The 15072-nt window shown below is 42.5% G+C and overlaps 1 protein-coding gene across 2 annotated transcripts in view; it reads left to right on the top strand.

Moving 5' to 3' along the window:
• The first annotated feature begins 187 nt into the window (after positions 1-187).
• LRRC1 (leucine rich repeat containing 1) overlaps positions 188-15072 on the top strand; it is a 69534-nt gene continuing 54649 nt past the window's right edge. The window contains exon 1 of one of the 2 annotated variants that reach the window (XM_039729566.1): positions 188-638. In XM_039729566.1, the coding sequence (XP_039585500.1) occupies positions 480-638 (159 nt within the window). In that variant the 5' untranslated portion in view covers positions 188-479. Of the gene's footprint in view, positions 639-11862; positions 11881-15072 lie in introns of those variants that run through there. The other variant, XM_039729575.1, reaches the window with a different exon arrangement.

Below are 15072 nucleotides of genomic sequence, written 5' to 3'. Positions count from 1 at the left end.
TCTTTTTTCCCTTGGTACAAAGTTGTGCGGGCGCCCGCCCCCGGCTGCCCGGGGCGAGGCGGCGCCGGGGCGGGAGCGGGGGGGTGTGCGAGCGGCGGGCCGGGTCCGGGCCCGGGGCGGGGCAGGGCGGCAGGGCCCGGCCCCGCTGATGTCAGCCGGGACGGGGGAGGAGAGGAGGGGGAGCGGGAGCGGCCGCCCGTGTTCCGGGTCAGGCGCGGGAATGCGCGGCGACGGCCGGCAGCGCTGCGCTCGGCGCCCGGCGATGCTCCTGCGGCGAGGGCAGCGGCCCGCCGAGAGGCACTAGGGGGACGGCCCCGATTCCGCCCCGCTCCGGCCCCCGCCCATTGTTCTCCCGGGGCCGCCGCGCTCGCCCGGGGCTGCTTCCCGCCGGTGGCGGCGGCGCGCTGGATGCGGCTTGCGGCGAGGAGGGGGCGGCGGTGAGCGGCGGCGCCCGCCCCGCGGCCCCCGGCGGCGGGGCGATGTTCCACTGCATCCCCCTGTGGCGGTGCAACCGCCATGTGGAGTCCATCGACAAGCGGCACTGCTCGCTGGCCGCCGTGCCCGAGGAGATCTACCGCTACAGCCGCAGCCTGGAGGAGCTCCTGCTGGACGCCAACCAGCTCCGCGAGCTGCCCAAGGTGAGCGCAGTGGGAGCGGGGCCGGGTGAGCTGCCCCGGCAGGTGCCCGCTCCGGGGCGGCCGTGGGTCTGTGCTAGCAGCCCGTGAGTTGAAGGAGGAGCCGGAGCTCCAGGTTAGCGTCTCCCCCGAGTTTGATGGGAAATGAGCTTTCGCGAGCGAAACCTGGAGATCCGCGACTTGCGGCAGGACAGGTCCTGTTGGAGGGCAGGGGGGTTGGTGCCGGAGTCGCAGGACGTGAGTGTATATTGTGATTAACATTCACGTCATCGGAATTACGAGACCTTGGAGGGTATTCAGCCCTCCCCTTTTTTCCCCTTTCGGTAGATACTATCTGCTCCGTACATGGGAAAACCAAAACCCTCCAGCAGATAACAGCGTTCCTGTTTCTGCCTTCTGCTGCTGGAAACTTAGTTGTGCAAATCGCGAGAGACGAATAAGCCTTTTCTGCGTCTCAGTCTAAGTCCCGCACGGTTGTCAGTGTTTTGCTTCTCACTTGAAGCATGTACTCAGAGTTTTATGCATACTGTATTTTTGGTATTATTGTCAAAGGTGAATTCACTTTAAATTCAACACGGTTTTGAGACCTTGAAGTGGTACCTACCAGTGTGCCTCTCCAGGTGGCACTTGTACAGTTTGCCCGAGGGGTTCCATCAGTGATTCCAGCGAGGCACTGCGGCTCCACAGATGCAGAGGGGGTGGGAGGCATGCTCCACTTCTGACTTGAGGACCCAAGGGCTTTTTTCCCCCGTGTTTGTTCTTTAAACTTTGGACAACTCAGAAGCTTTTGTGAGTTGTGGTTGGTAGAGTTTGACACGGGAAGTGTTACCTGGAAGCTGCATCTTAAAGCTATGTGGACTCTTACTAACTTGGAATCCAAGAAACTGAACTCACTAGCCAGAAAATTTTTCAAAAGCACCTTTGTTTGTACCTGAATCAAAGTTGCTCTGTTCATACCCAGACTTAAACAGCCTTACTTTTTCCTTTTTGAAATTCAGTGCACTCACATACACTCTCTTTTTTTCAGCTCTACATAGTAAGAGTAATCGTGGTGGCTAGGTTTTCCTTCAGACAGTAATAAAAATATTCAGTTGAACTGACGTGTTAAATTTGGCTTTTTCTTTTGAAAAACCTAGGCACAAGTTTGCATCTTGTTGTGACTGAACTCTTTATCCTTCTGAAGTAGAGCAAAACTGGTTTGCACAGCCTATGTGTGGGTGCTATTTTTACTTGCAGCAGTTTTTGCTGGCTTTGTGCACAGACCAAACTCAGGAGTCCCTTTGTACTAGACCTTTCTTCTTAGTGTTGGCTTTCAGGCTTGTACACATCATATTACAGGGGTATTTAATGCACGTGTGACTAAAATCCTATTGGCACCCATGGCTCTCTGATTTTTTTTTTAAAAGTAGTACATTCAACACCAACTGGTTGCTGTGTACTAATATAAGGGATGATGTCTGTTCCTGGTGTTATATGGTATTAATTTCTGTAAATAGAGTGCAACTATTTATTGTTTCTCTTCTATTCCTTGAACCATAATATATGAAATTGCCTTTTATTGCCCCTGTGATGCTTAAAAGGACCACTTTTTCCCCATTAGTTACATGTGACTATGCATTACATCCCATATCTCTAAGAAATATCTGAGAGGGTTAAAAAAATTCCAAAAAACAGCCTAGGCTCCTTGGCATTGTGGTGGAATCAAGCCGAAGTTGAAGTTAGAAAGAAGGTTGGTTTTTTTTTTTTTTTAATGTGCATGGATCATATTACAGGAGTGCCTAAATATACTGTAGGAATATGTTTGTGGGTTTTTAGCTGGACTAGGAGGAATCTGATGAAATACAACCACAGAAACATATTTGTATCTGTCCTAAGTACTTTGTGCCTTGTCAGCAATGCCGGGAGGCATTTTTATTGGGGCTTCCTGCACAAACCTATGAACTTTCCTTGTCAGTTCCTTATTAATGATTTCTTATAAATGGAACATAGTACCATCACCTCGTGTAAGTGTTGACTCTGCAGAATTTTGAGGTACAAAAACAGAGCTGCAGTCCTGAATGTGAAACTAATCTATTGAAGGTGAAACTGATGGGAAGAGCCCTGTTCAACTTTTCTACCAGCAGATAGTTCTGAAAGTTCTCCTCTAGGAATCTGGTTGAGGAGAATCATGGACGATCTCTCAGTGGAAGGTAGCTACAGAATACATTGCTCTTTCCTGTTATATTTAAAGGGTAGTGTCAATGCAAAGTACAGATACAGAATTGGTAATCAGTGCAAAAAGCTGGGGTAGACCATACCTCTTGTAGAGAAAATATGGGGGAAATCATCAGAGTGTGTAATTAACAAACTGTTAGGTCAGCAAAGATAAAAGTGGTTGTTAAATCCTTAATTTAGTGTCATTCATTATATTAGTCTGACCTTACATCCATTAAGTTTCTTCTCTACATACATAAAGGCAGTAATACAAAATCAAGCTACATTTGGGCTGAGTTGAGGTCTAAACAAGTCAGGAGAATTGTGTAACTCCTAGTGGCTAGTTAGGTGTTTTTCAGTGCTTGATGAAGTCCTGAAGTTCACAGTGATCTGTGCCAATTCCTGGTGAATCACCTGTGGGCTGTGCTGATGCCATAATATAATCCTTCAGCACTGATAAGGTGTTTGTGTTGCTGAGATGGTTGTGATGCCCCTTAGGAAATTGCTGCTGTAAAGCCTCACCTTGGCACAGTGAAGAAGAATCGCCCTGTAAACTCTGTCACTTGCAGCAGAAGTTGCCTTGGATGGGGGAGAAGACCCCAACTCTGCTGCTCAGCTCTTTATTGTGCACACAGGTAGTTCAGACTCATTTTCCCAGTGTGGGCAGCTGTGGTCTGAAAGGTCTTTTACAGCAGGCAGGAAGTCTTGCAATGCTTCTCTGAAATCGAGTAGATACTGGTGAGTTCTTTTACCAACTTTGCCATGGCTACAAGCCAGACAGTGATGATGGCTTTATTTCTAGACATCCACTTCCTATCCACTTGTATTTTTTTTCATCCCTTCAAATGTAAAGCTTCCTAAGGGAGATAAATGTCAGCAAGTGGCATGATGAAATATGTGGACCTGCTGCATTTCTCTCAAGCTGATGAGGCAATTTGTGTTGGATGCACACACTTCCCCCCTCCCCCCCAGTTCTCTCTGCCCCCATTTCTATCAAGTAGCAATAAAAGTGTTCTTTGGTTGGTTTGATCCAATACACCAGTAGAAGAATATATTCTAATACATCCTGAAATCTCCATTTTGAGGTACAGAAGTTCTGGGCTTTGTTTAATTTGTAGTCTTTCCTAGCATACTTAAAACCTCTCTTATTCTAGAATAAGCTAATAGAACGTGGCATATATTAGGGTGTTAATAAAAAAAACCCAACAGAAGAAACACACATAAAAATCCTATCAAAATATGGAAGACAACTTAGAGAATTGCTGTAGTGTCTTGAAGAAAAAATGACTAGCAGGACTCAGCATTATTGATGAATTGTATGTTAGGAGACTCATGTGAAATATCCTCAGGAGAAACAAGGAATACACTTGAATCATGTTGAGGGAATTACTTTGCTGGTTTTATTTTTATTCTGTAAACTGACCAAAATACATGGTAAAATTCTTTACCTTTTTCTAAGGGGAGAGGGTAGGAAGGGTTCATCCGGAAAACAGCTGGAAAGAAATGTCTGAGAAGCAGAGAGGTGCAATAACATTGCCCCTGTTATTTCTACTCTTCCCCCTGTTTGCTTGTGCATTAATATGTGGACCAGAAAAAGGTACACATATTTTCTGTTTCTCTGACCCCCTTTTCCCTATAAACACTTTTTTTCCCACCAAATTGTATCTGTCAGCATTTCAAGATTACAAGGTAATAATTCTTGTTTGTAGAGTAACTTAAAAGTTCTTTATTTAATTTTGCTGCTGCAAATTTGGTTTCCCATGTCAGTAAGTGAATCTTTGCCAAGGTTTCCTTAGCTGCTCTGCTGGATCCCTGGGTCCCTTCTTCACTTCATTCCCCACTTACATGATGCAGAACTTGTTCTTATGTTGACAGCGACTTTTTTCTGTCTTTACCACTGGTGTCTCAGACTCCTCACCCTGCATGTTCATATTTTCCCATCCTCCCCCGTCCTTCTTGTTCCAGGATCTTTCTTATTTCCTCCAACCTAAAGAGCTCTGTCTGCCGTCTGTTGCTGATGCCTTGCTTCCTCTCCTGTCCCTTCTGTGCTGGGTTCTGGACTGCCCTTGCAAACATCTCTGCTCTTTCCCCTTCCTTTCTGCTGCCTCCCAGGTTCCCTCCTCTGCTCTTGTCCTTCTTGCAGGATAAGCCAGCCTGGTGGGATGTGCTGGAGAAGCAAGCTGTATAGTATTAAGCTGCTGGTGGTTTTCCACAGTAATGAAGTCTCTCTGAAGCCTTTCTCAGCAGATGTGGCTGTTTTCCCACAGAACAGCAATTTCTAGCTGTCAGCATGCTTCTCGCCACTTCTGTTTTACAAGACAAATTAAAGAGCTACACCCTTTGGTCTGAAAAGGATGGGCTATGTGTAGAGTTGATGGTAAAGTGTAGCTCTTAGCTTGCTTAAATAATTCCTTCTCCTGTGTTGGATCCCATGTGCGTTCTGTTGATTATTTTGTGTATCTGATTTTATTGAATAAAAAAAAGTGGTTGCCAATGTGCATAGAGCAACTTAAAAATGTAATTTGTGTGGTTTTTCTAAACCCATAGCATTTTTATTTTCCTTGGGAGTGAAAACATGAGGAATTTTTCAACTCAGGCTGTAATGTGCAGTATATCATTTGCTGCACGTCAAAAACTATTCTTCACTGAAGAGCAGGCTTTCTGGCAAATTGCTTTGATAGAAGAAAATAACACATTCTGCATGATGCGTTTCAATAGCTTTTCTAATGAAAAGCATCAGATAAAAGTAAAATGCTTTCAGTTCTATAGATCAGTCTGTAGTTGATGAAATGGTGTTTTCTACTCCTGTACATTAGAATTTAAGGGCAAATACATCCTGTCAGCCTAATATCTCTGTGATTCAAATTCTCAGTACAAAACTGAATCCCTGCATATTTCTTTCTCCAGTGATAGAAAAAAAAAATCTTAGGAACCCTTGGATGCAGTATTATATTTTGGCCTTTGTATTAAATCACAGCATTCTTTGCATTGGTGGGTGGTGGAAATAGCTTATAACACTTGTTTTGCTGCTGCTTTGTCTTGCTGCTGCTCAGTTCTTCAACTCAAAGAATAAAGACCACTTTCCCATGATACTTCTAGCAGATGTTGTTTATGGAAAAACTCCAGTGGCAGAAAAAAATTCAAAATTTTTTCTGTGCACTTAGTTTAGCCTAAGAGTCTGAGGAAGTTGGTTTTTTTTTTCCTTTGGGAAATGATTTTTGTGTAGTGTTTGTAAACCTAATGTAGTGCAGCACCAAATCATTTTGCATCTCTGAGCTTACAAATTATATCTGTCATCTGTAATTTTTCTTCTTGGTGTTATATACTAAAGCTTCTCTGTAGAGTTACTAGATAAATGTGAGACCCTTTTCCCCAGAACTGTTTAAACCCTGGGCTCTTCCTGTGCCCCAGTTTCTTTGTTAGAGATGCTGCTGGTCTGCTGCTGCTTGACATTCAGCACTGTCGGTATCTCTGTTATGTGTGGTGTTGAAATCCAGGGTGCTGTTATCTTACCAAAATCATGTGAAAGCTCCTTAAGAAACAGTCCCTCTGTTCTTCCCATACCATACCTTTGTCTCAGGAAAAAACCTGTTCTGGGCTGAGTTTCACTGTTCTGTCATTGTTTCTATCATTATGCAACCATAAGCCTGAAAGACACTTGTTTGGTCAGTGGCCAGTAATCTGTGGAAAGACATGATTATCCTAATATACCTCTCTTTAAATTTGTGTTTATGGCTGCTTAAGTTGTACATATATAGGAACTTTATTTTCTTTTACTGAATGCATAGATCTCCGTGAGTTTAGAGAGATGTGGTGGGATATCTCACATGGCTGGAGTGCTGCAGTGGATAAACACAGGCTCTTTAAGGACTGGCCAGGAAGGCAGGGATGGGGAGTTGCCCTTTGGATGAGAAAGTAGCAGGGATTTGTGAAGTTTTTCTTTGGGATGGATGATGGGCCAGCTGAGAGCAGGTTGGGAATAATGGATGACATTGTTTTGGGTGTCTGCTGTAGACTTGTTGATGAGGATGAAGTAGTAGATGATGCCTTCTTCACATAACTGGAAGAAGTCTCATGTTTGCAGGCTCAGGCCCTCACATGGGTCTTGAACGACATGACAGCTGGAAGGACAACACATCAGGACATAAGCAATCCAGGAGTTTCCTGAAGTGCTTTGATAGCTTCCTAACACAGCTGCTCAAGGATTTAATGGACAGAGGTGATGTGTTGGACCTCATACTTTAAAACAAGAAAAGGCAGGCTGAGATGTGAAGATCAGAGTTCCAGTAGCTGTAGTGACCATGAGGTGGTGGAGTTCTGGGTTCTGAGAGGAAGGAACAGGACAATGAACAGCATCTTGAGAAAACAAACTTTGGTATGTTTAGGATTCTCCGTGGAAGAGATTGGTAAAAAAGATATTTATGCTGCCATTCAGCATGAGAGGGAGAGGCTGGAGAAAAGGGCAGAGAAGACTCTCATGAAGTTCAGTAAAGAGCAATACACCTGCACCTGGAGAGAAATAACCCAATTCTCCAGTACAGGCTGAGGGCCGACCATCTGGAAAACAGTTTTCCAGTAAAAGGCCATGAGTAACCTGGTGGACAAGTTGTCTGTCAGCCAGCAATGCTCCTTCATGACACAGGCAGCCAGCAGTATCCTGGGCTGTGTAACACAAAGCATTGCCAGCAGGTGATCCTTGTCCTCTGGCTAGCACTGGGGAAACAGACCTGGAATGCTTTGTCTGGTGCTGGGTATCCCAAATGAAGAGACATGGACATGCACTGTAGGGGCCACAAAGACTGTTAAGGGCTTGGAGCATGTCTCAGGAGAGAAGACTAAAGGAGCCAGAATTGTTAAGCCTTGAGAAGAAAAAGGCTCATGGTTGTATATAAATACGTGTTAATCAGCATGAAACCTTGCTTGGGGTGCCCCGTGACCTTGCAAGAGGCAGTGGGCAAAGGTTGAAACACGGGGAACTGTCTGAAATATGAAAATACTTTTTTACTGTGAGGATGGTCAAACACTGGCATGGATTGTCCAGAGTGGTTGTGCAGCCTCTGTTCATGAAGATGCTGTAAACCTGACTGAACATGGTCCTAGGTGACCTTTTCTAGGTGACCCATGCTAGAGCAGGAGGTGCACTAGGTGATTTCTAGAGCCCCTTCCAGCCTCACCTGTTCTATGATTCTGTAGAGGGCATATCAAAGATTTTGCCTGTCTTTAACTTGGGTGTTTTTAATGATACAGATGGAATTGTTGTGGTTTTCAAGGTTTATTCACCCTCACATGTTTAATTGTTTTACTTTCTAAATTGATTGTGCCATGGTGTTTTTGCATATCTTGCTGTAAATTCCTAAAGAAATACCACTGTATGATTTGAACAAGCATGTATTTACAGTTAGTGTCAGAGAGAGAACTGTGCTGCTGGGTGAAGCTGAAGCAGACTGTAGGCACACAGTAAAAGTAGTTTCATTGAAAGTTTGAGATTTTTTTCAGTATGACAAATGCTACTTAAAATCCTTGCTAAGAGCACCAGTATCTTGAGACTATGTTACCTTTTGTAACCTGTTGAGATTGTATTCAATTAGTACTGTCATGCAGTATATGCTTGAGTTATTGAAATCCATGCTCCTTTGTAGAGAAGCAACATTGCATCCTTATATTTAACATACCTCTAAACATAGAGCTCTGTGTTGAAGGCTACAAAGAAGTTTTTTACCAGGTAAATATGTCTAGGTTTTCTCCTCCTACTTTCGATTTTTCTGTTGTATTGCTTCAGACTTGAAGAAATACTTTACCTTTTGACATCAAATGAAAGACCACAGTCTGATGGAAGCAGAGGAAGAACTTGGTCTACTGTTTCCTAAACAAAGGAAAGTCATTGTCTTCCCTGTTAGTGTCCTTGTGATTTTTCAGAAGATTTTTGAAGTGCACTTGGTTGAAATACTTTCTAATGGCAGTTTTGAAATGTTTTCTAATGGCAGTTTTTTGTAGTAACAGCTCAGCTCTACTGATTTTTGACCTGAAAGTAATTAAGTAGTTACATTTCAGTACCTTTAACTTTTTTTTGTAAGGTGTGTACTGTTGTATAAACTGGTAGCATTCTCTTCTCTTTGAGACGTACGTAGGTGAGAGAAAGTTTGTGGGCAGAGATTATACATCTGTACTTCTAAAATAAATTTGATGATTATACATAGAGTTATTTTTCTAATTATATCAGTTGGTCAAAAATAAAGACATTACCTCCTGCCAACAGTCATGTATACTAGAAAAATGCATGCTAGAAATTCATTAGAGAGATTAATGTGGGCTTTGGTTGTTTTTTTTTTCCTCCAAATGGCAAATGCATTTAACTGCAATGAATCCATTTTTCATTGTTGTAGATGTTTTCTGGCGTCTCTTAAAGGCAGAGGTAGTCCCTCTCACCACTGCTCTAACAAGCAGCTCTAGCATGGAGTGCTTTTTAACCTTTGTTGCTTCTGCTTAATTGACATAAAAGAGAAGGGAAATCCTTGTCTGCCAGGAACAGTAGGAGACACCCTGGTCAATGCATTGCTTGGTAGCACAGCATTTTGATTCAGTGCTGCAGTGTGGTGGTTTTTGAGAGTGGATAGTCCCCTATTTGTCTTTTCAAAGGAATGGTAACAACTGAGAGACGGGCCTGCAATTGCGCCATCCTTGTCAGTGGTTCAGAAAATGGCAGATGCTTTGCAAATAGGGTGTCAGAAGCGTAGCAGGTCAATGCTGAATACCAGCTTCAGTGAGGCATTGTATAATTTTTGCTCTGTCTTCTGTAGGCCTTCCCCCACAGCCCTTCTTGGCTGGCAGATCTTTCTGTTGGGCTTTCATTTCAAGCAGCCATTGGAGGGAGAGACAGCAGTTGCAGCATCTGGTTCTCTTTAGGATATGTGCCCATGAACTGTGCTGTTTCATTAATATTTTTTTCTTGTTGTGAAATCTAGTAATTTTATTAATGTTTTGTATGGACTCCTGCTTAAATGTCCACCTCCATTATGCTTTTCATTAATATTCATGACGACAAAGTTGGTAGTAGAATGTTGCAAGACCAAAGGATGGCTTGAATATATTCTGCATACATGGTTGGGCATGTGAAACAATCTTTCATCATGCCAAGTATATATAACAGTTCTGGCTTTGCTCATGGCACATGTGAGGACAGAATCAGAGACCTCAGCTGCATGGAGTGGTTGTCCATTTGCCAGCCTGCCACAGAGCAGGCAGGCAGAGGTCTGTGTGCTGCTCTCCATCACCAGCTGCTGCTGTGTCTCTTCATGGCTCCAGAGAAAGTCCATCAGCTGCTTCTTTGATGTGGCGTCATCAATTGCATCATGACCCTGCTGTGCTGCACCGTGAGTTCATCCCTGCCCTCAGAAATTGTTTCTGAGGGAGTATTTTAATTTTGTTTGAAAATTAAAGTGTGTTGTGCCCAGAGGATCACGTGGGATCCATATCTGTGAAACCCTGTTGCCTTTGCCAGCTGTGCTTGCTCACAGGTGAAAGCAGACAGAGTGACTTGAGGGGTCCTGATGTTGCTAGCAGGCTTTGTGGGAGATGCCAAACTGATAATGCCCAGGCTGGGCTGTGCTGGCGTCTGCAGAGATCTCTTTTTACACTTCATGAATCCAGAGTAGGATTCAGCTTCCTCACCATTTTATTGTGCAGCTAGTTTGGATGTGCTTCTACAGGAAAGGTGTTTGTTTTCTGTGCTCTTGCTGGTTTTCCTCAGTGCTCCCACCCGTGCTAGTGGCAGAAGTCTCTGGGTTGGATTTTAAGACAATGGTGTACAGGATTGCATCCTAGAAAGAGCTTTTTTCTCACAAGTTAGTTGTGTATTTTGACTGAGGGTGATGTCTTGAGGCTGGAGTGGAGTGCAGGGTGCATTACAGCTTGCTGAGAGCTCCAGTCTGGGATGGCCACTGGCTGACTGGAGTAGAAGTGATACTTGAAATCCCACCAGCTGGTGAGTGTAGGGCACTGAGTGTCCTGTCTCCTTGGAGGCCTTAACACCGAGTGACCCCTATTGATAGTCTGTCAAAGGCTTTTCTGTTGATGACTTTGACAGAAGTGGAGTGGAGAGGAATGAGGAAAAGCTCACCCTTCCCTCTTTGCCTTTGCCCTTCAGCCGTATGGGGAATGTGTGTTTATGCTTGTGCCAGAGCCTGGTTATTAAACCCACTCCAAGGAAGCTGAATGCTTGAATTCAGTGGTGCTGCTTCACTACGGGATTTAATCCTTGTTTTCCTCATGGTGTCCTGACCACCAAGCAGTGTGCTCTGCTGTCACTGAAGCCAAGCAACAATGCAGACAAAATGGTAACTCCCAGGGGCCAAAGCAAGGGGCTAGGGACCTTGTTGGGGAGCAGCTCTGTTGCAAGGTTATTTCATGGATTTCATGCCTTATCTCTTGTTCACTGCTTCTCTGCTTCCAAAATTGCCTCTTCTACTTTTGTTGGCCTGAAGAAAGACCTAAGAAAAAGATCTTTCTGAAGGAATATAAAAAGTGTGGGGAAGGATTTGCTGTAATTTCCTTTATCCAATGACCTAAGGAGGACATGTAGCTGGTGATTGGAAGTAAACAAATGAAATGGTGTCCCCATTGATTTTTGTTTACAATGTAGGAGAAGAAACTGGAGCCTGAAGTAAGATTTAAAACAAGAATGCATTTAGGAGTTAAACTGTGTTTAAATTACTGTGTACTACTTCTTAATTCTAAAGCACAGATACCCTTTAGTTGGTCATTTGTAAGTTTGGAAAATGGGTGAAATAAATACAGATGTACTTCAGAAACAGAACCTAATAATCTACTCTGTCTTATAGCTTACTTAATTAATTTTATTATAATAATGTAATTGCCTGAAGAAGCCTTAAAAGCTGAGACAGCATGTGTATGTGGAAAATCCATATTGGCATCTGAGGGAAATCTGACATAAGAGCAAATGCTTACAAATTCTTAATCTTGTCAGCAACAGCTCAAGTGCCTGCAAAAACAAAAAATCCTGAAGCAAAAAACCACCAAACCCTCATCCTATCAGGTGGGTATGTAACCGTGAAGCAAGTTAATTTGCAATTTTCTTTCTCCTTTGCATCTCATTCTAATTTCTACTGCTTATGCTAGCCCATTATGAGAATTAGGCAGTGGATCCTGTCTAAAGAGAATTTTAAATTCTCTTTGCTGCTAGTTGTGGCTGCAATAGCTAGTAGGAAATATTTTGCTTAACACAGTAAACATTTAGTTATGCTACCTGTGCCAGATGGGTTTGAGTGTGACGTGTCTCTAGCACTGCAAAGGCTCTGGCAGCTCAGATGATGCTGAAATGTTGCTCCTCCCCTTAAAGAGCATTAGCTGCAAATACGTCTTTGTTCCTTCCAATGTGTTTTACTTTATTGTTTTCATGCATTTCCATTTATAGGTTTTTTTTTTATTCCCATCAGCTAAGGTGCTGAATTTTAAAGGAAAATTTTCAGGCATGTGTATTTTTTGTTTCGGGAGAGAACCGTTGAAAGAAACCCAGAGATATGTTGTCTTGGCCCCTTGCACAGAAGAAAATATCCTACTAGTTTTGCTTAATTCTCTTAATTTTTTTTTTCTAGAATTGAGTGCCAGTTGTAGTGGTATTCTTAAGGAAAAAAGGTATAAAAAAATGAGGGCTGTGGGATCACACTGTCTGTTTATACTTTTCAGTGAGTCATGCACTTATCTGTTACTTTTTTTCCTTCTGTTGGCTGACATCGACCCAATTTTGTCAGAATGAAGTTTTTTTTTAAATATGTGTCTGGGTGAGAGAGTCCTGGTTAGTTTTCCAGTGAGAGAAGGGATCTGTTCAAGATGTATATTCCTAGAAAATCCATATAATAGAAACCTCTGTAAATTCTTCGGTAGCAGGAAAAGTTTCAGTTGAGGGTCAGGAACTGTTACTAAATAGCAAGTTGTAGGCTACTTCAGTGCGTATGCTCATGGCATTATTTTTTTCATTGAGGCACTATTAATTAGGCCGGCTAAACTAAACAGCATTACAAGTGTTGCCAAGATACTCATAGAGGCATTGGGTCTGCAATCAAAACCAGCTATTAGAGCGTGCTGGGTGGATATGCTGCTCTGGCCAGCAGCCCCACTGCACTTTGGATCGTGTTAGAGATTATCAAATAGAGGCAGAACTGTGTTAGAAACATCAAATTAGGAACATGTTTCTTGTTGGCGTGTATTTTAAAAATTGCAGATATTTATACACATACATATATGTACATATATATATATATAGGTTTATTGAACCTATCTGTTGAGTAAGCTTTTAATTATCTTTGTTCCCTGTTTTCCCTTTGTTCCCTTTGTTGCCTTTTTGAAAGGTAAAACATATATGGCTGAAAGGAGTTCCTTGCCTCTCCAGCAGTGCTTCAGAGCACTAATCATGTGTCTTAGAGAAAGGAAGAACACTTAACGAAATGGGAGTAGGATGCACTAAACAAGCAAGAATAATTGAGTCCTGTAGTTTAAAGGGAAAAAAACCCAAACCAGAAGTTCAAAGAAATGCCATTTGTGTAACTGCAGTTTGATTTTATCTAGGAAATTGTGTCATTCATTAAAAATTGTTATACAGATGGAAAATAAACCTTGCAGTTAATTTTTCTTTTAAGTAGTAGTCAGCTAAAGAAACATGAATGTCTTTAAATATTGTGTAATATTGCTTGTTGCACAGGTGCTCTGCACATTTAATAAATATGAACTGCATTGGCACGTGGTACTGTGAGCGTCCTCAAACCTTCCTGAGGATATCCAGCTCTTAACAGGCTTTGGATGACTGCTCTGTCTTTTAACCATGCTCCTTCTGTCTTTGCTCACTTGCCATTGAATGTCTGTCAGGGACAACTGTTGCTCAGATAAGATTTGTAGGAGAACACCAATATTTATAACTGTCATATAGTTTAGCAGCTACACACAGCTTTGAGGAATGCATTTTGGCAAGTATTTACTTTGGAGTGTTAGGGCAGATTGGGATCTCTTCTGTGGAGCGCACTCCTGCTGTTTTCACAAAAGTGTCTTTAAGTGCTTTCCTAAGCTTCTGATGGATTCTTGGTTTAGTCATATTAATAAATATTTAGAGAAAGGGCTACATTTGTTTTAAGGCAAGAATGGTAATGATATGAAAATGCAGTTATGGATCTTTTGAGGACAATGAGGGATTAAAAAGCATTTGTGGCTATTTTAATTGGAATATAAGTTTTTAGGGAGCTAGAAATATGGAATTATAGAGGATTTTACCTTCCTCTTAAAATTTCTACTCTGTTATAAACCACTTTTAATGTGGGGGAGGGTAGAGGAGTGCCATTCTGACTCAAAAATGCCTTTGAAATTCCACATTCAAATCTGGTGCAACTTTAACTGTCGAGTGTTTATAAACTTTTTAAAGATATATCCTTCTTATCCCCTAAAACGAACCCATGTTTTTGAGGGAAAACACATTCGTTTCAGTTGTGGTTTACTTTTCTGTGACACAATGTATACTGAAAGATTGATGCAGAAGTGCAAAACTTTGCACTTAACCTGATTTTTGATCTTGACCACTCAAAATAAGATTGAAAACCTGTACTGTAATACAGATTGATGAAACTGCTTTTGCCTTGTGTCCTGGTAAGATGCCTTACTGTCCCTTTTTGTGTCAGTCTAAGTAATATCTGAGTGACCTTTAGAGCACATACTCCATCACCTAAATAAAATAAAAACTGATGAAGAGGTGTTAATTTCCTGGAAGGGATTGCAGGTGATGAAATATAAGTGGGTATCCCAAATTTACAGTATCTTCCAGTTACCCTAAGGTGTTTCCATCTTGTTGCAAAGGTTTCATACCTTCTTGGTGATTTCTCATGGGCAGCTCCTCACAGCACTGACTCCTTCTCCTCCTCCTCTGCACAGCCAACAAACTCCATCTTAATTCTTGATAATTAGCCCAGCTGTAACTCCTTAGGGGTGAGATTACCTTGACTACTGTCTCTATTCTTCTACATTCTATCTATCCACACTAAGGTGGCAAAACCATGGGGGTGCAGGCACGCACGCATGCTGTGAGTGGGTGAGATGCACATGTTTGACTGCTGGGTCAAACTCCCTGTGCATTCCAGGGGCACAAAACTCACTCAAAATTGAAGAAGTCTGTTCAGTTTTGCTCCAGGTGACTTGTGTGTAAAGTCATTTCATTCTGCACAAATCCTCACCCCTTGCAGTCACTCTC

The sequence above is a fragment of the Passer montanus genome, unplaced genomic scaffold (assembly GCF_014805655.1).
Source record: "Passer montanus isolate IOZ18808 unplaced genomic scaffold, ASM1480565v1 scaffold11, whole genome shotgun sequence".
Taxonomy (NCBI): Eukaryota; Metazoa; Chordata; class Aves; order Passeriformes; family Passeridae; genus Passer; species Passer montanus.
This window is presented reverse-complemented; position numbering and strand designations above follow the sequence as displayed.